General features: G+C 40.3%; 1 protein-coding gene across 1 annotated transcript in view; it reads right to left on the reverse strand.

The window, feature by feature from the left end:
- Positions 1 to 1,335: 1,335 nt before the first annotated feature.
- APOH (apolipoprotein H (beta-2-glycoprotein I)) overlaps positions 1,336 to 2,772 on the reverse strand; it is a 6,631-nt gene continuing 5,194 nt past the window's right edge. The window contains exons 7-8 of the mRNA XM_009078042.1: positions 2,194 to 2,391; positions 1,336 to 1,403 (exon numbers count right to left, since the gene is read on the reverse strand). Coding sequence (XP_009076290.1) covers positions 1,336 to 1,403; positions 2,194 to 2,391 — 266 coding nt within the window. The remainder of the gene's footprint in view (positions 1,404 to 2,193; positions 2,392 to 2,772) is intronic.

Genomic DNA, 2,772 nt, shown 5'->3' on the forward strand with positions numbered 1-2,772 from the left:
ATACCCACTTCAGTTGCCAGCATGAATTTCTCTGTCTCTACTTTAGAGAATTAAGTTGCTCTTGAGTGCAAAGTATTAAATACTTAATGGCTGTCTCAATCTCTCATTAAAAATAGGAAGCATAAGGACAAATTATATCAGTCTTATTGTTAAAATATTCATGTGCAGGCTTCATCAAAAAGAGGAAAAAGATAATTAGAGGATGTTCAGAGGTGTTTAATGGCAGCTGCAGCATCTTACAAGTAGTTTGATCCCAATGTTAAATGGTCCTTTTAGGAAGTTCTGCAGTAGTTTGCTTACTGTGTCACTTGTGCTTTTTGTCAGCTTTTATACCTCAGAGAGAACCACAAATGACTCATGACAATTTGTTAGAAGTGAACAACAAATATTTCTCTATCACTTTCTAGTATGTTGAAACTGTAATTCCTTTTTCTGAATGGAAATTCAGACATAAGCACAAAACCTGTCAGACTGGCTCATACCAGGGAGCTGTATCATAAATCAGATTAAAAGTACAGTTTGCTTCAAAGCTGCTCAATGACCAGAGATCAGGACTCTTGCTCAATGGTGTACAATTCTCTTATGAAAAAAAAATGAAGCAGTGACATTGTGTAATATTGAAACAGTGATAAAAATTAACTGTTTAAAACAACAGTTTCGGGTGAGGTTAGAATCTCGAAAACCTAAATAATCTTACTAACTTTAGCAATTAGTTTTTAATGGAAAAGAACTCTTTATCTGATGCTATTGATGTTGAGCCATGGTTGGACACTTGGCTTCTAAACTCATTTGGAAATCTCAGTCTTTCTGCTTAGGAAAATCCCAGGCTGATGACCCTCTGACTATCTATAATTAAAGGTCCCCTCCCTGCCACAGGGGAGTGGTAATGGAATCAGCTAATTACCAATGATGAAGGCCTTTCCATATAAATCTGTCCAGAGCTAAAGGATTTGATTGATGACTAGGTAATATTAAATAAGAACACACTAGTGGCTGGAAATCACTTTATTGTAAAGCGACTGCTCTTGAGAAAGTCATTTACAGTTGCATAAATGCTGGAAATATGGAGAGAGAAGCAGTACTGCAGGGATGTGGAGCAGGCAGGGAAAAAAGAATGGAAGTTAATGGCTGAAGTAATGTGTCATAGCTTGTGGAAGAGGCTGGTGGGGATGGTGGGAGGGAGAAGAGCTGAGACTGTTCACAGAGTTTGGAGTTCACCTGGAGATTTACACTCCCAGGACCTGAGTTACATTCACAGGACTTGAGTTCTCCTCTTGCACGTGAAATGTTCTGTCTCAGCAAGGCAGAAATTTAGTACTGTGTTATTTCCCTGATTCATGCTTCAGTTTCACAGGGTTTCATGTCTGATGGGTCCTTCTTCATGAAAGAAAACACTCCACGTGCTGTTGGAAGCAAGTGAAGAGCTTGAGTTAAATTTTTGACACATGCTAGCTGAAAACAACATGTCCCATGGACTCTGCCAGGTGAGCAATGTTTGCATCATAGGAAAACCACTAGAAGAAATACACTGTTTTAATATCTGTTTTAGTGAAAGCTAAGCTAGATGCTAAGCCAAGGCAAATGTGGGGAAAGATGTTTTTATCATACATAGGCTGTGCTTTTCCTTCCCTCGCAAGTAAAAATGAAACTTGTGAAGAATATTGATAAAACAAGTGCAAAACATTCCCTCTTGCTAACAAACATCACTATTGTTTATTTATTCTAAAAGCCTGTGTGCCTGGGAAGCAGTTCCTCCAGCATCAGTTCCTCACCACAGCTCTCAGCTGCCTTTCAGCACTCTTGGTCCAAAGTCAGAGCAGCATCAGGTGGAATAATCCACCAGAATAGAAGGGAATGCATCAGGCTCTCAAGGCTGCAGCAGTGTTCAGGCTTTTTACCCCTAGAAAAGGTGCTGACCCAAGGATTCCTGAAATCCCAGAATATTTTATATATGGCCTTTGCTTTGGGCTCAACCACCTTTAAAAGAACACCTAGAAGAGCACAGGAATCAAAGCAGGGCTCTGATGGATCCAAATGAAGAGGATTGCTGTGCATTCTTTCCTTTGCTCCCAGTAACTCTAGTACAAGGCAGAGGAGTTACTCAAACAGGGCTTGAAGATGTATTCTGACACTGCTCCCACACTAAAGTCCTTGTCATGCCACCACCAGCTTTGCCATCAGCCTCGCTCGTACCTTTGAAGCAGGCAGGGAGGGTGAAGTTGCCATCCACACATGCCACATCTACAGTGTAGGCACAGGATTTTTCTTTGTTCTTGCAGTAAAAGGCCACAGTCTCACCATGCAGAATGCCTTCCTTCAAGTCATTCTGGACCCTCTTCTTCTCCCCATTGTATAATACAACAGCTTTCTTCACTGGTATTTTACACGGGGCTGTAAAAAAATCCAGTGATAAGGAGCACGTAAGGATTTAGGTTATCAAGTCCATAGACTAGACTTAATCTCAGAGGTGTTTTTCAACCAGATTGATTCTGTGATTCAGTGATTTGAAAAGGGGGTAGATTAAATCCCATCAGAATTCTGTACAGTTGACATCTGGGAATGAAAAACAATGTGTCCCACATATATAGAGAACTTCTGCTGATGTTACCATGCTGAGGAAATTCAGACCCTGAAGTAGAGAGTGAAGAGTTTCCAGTGAAAATCCAACCTCAGTAAAATGCCTAATGATATTAGATAGGGAGAGGAGAGGAAATACTCAGACAGAAATATTTGCCTGATATTGAAGTCAGCTCAAATACATCATGTCATACA

This window comes from Acanthisitta chloris, unplaced genomic scaffold, assembly GCF_000695815.1.
Source record: "Acanthisitta chloris isolate BGI_N310 unplaced genomic scaffold, ASM69581v1 scaffold20397, whole genome shotgun sequence".
Taxonomy (NCBI): Eukaryota; Metazoa; Chordata; class Aves; order Passeriformes; family Acanthisittidae; genus Acanthisitta; species Acanthisitta chloris.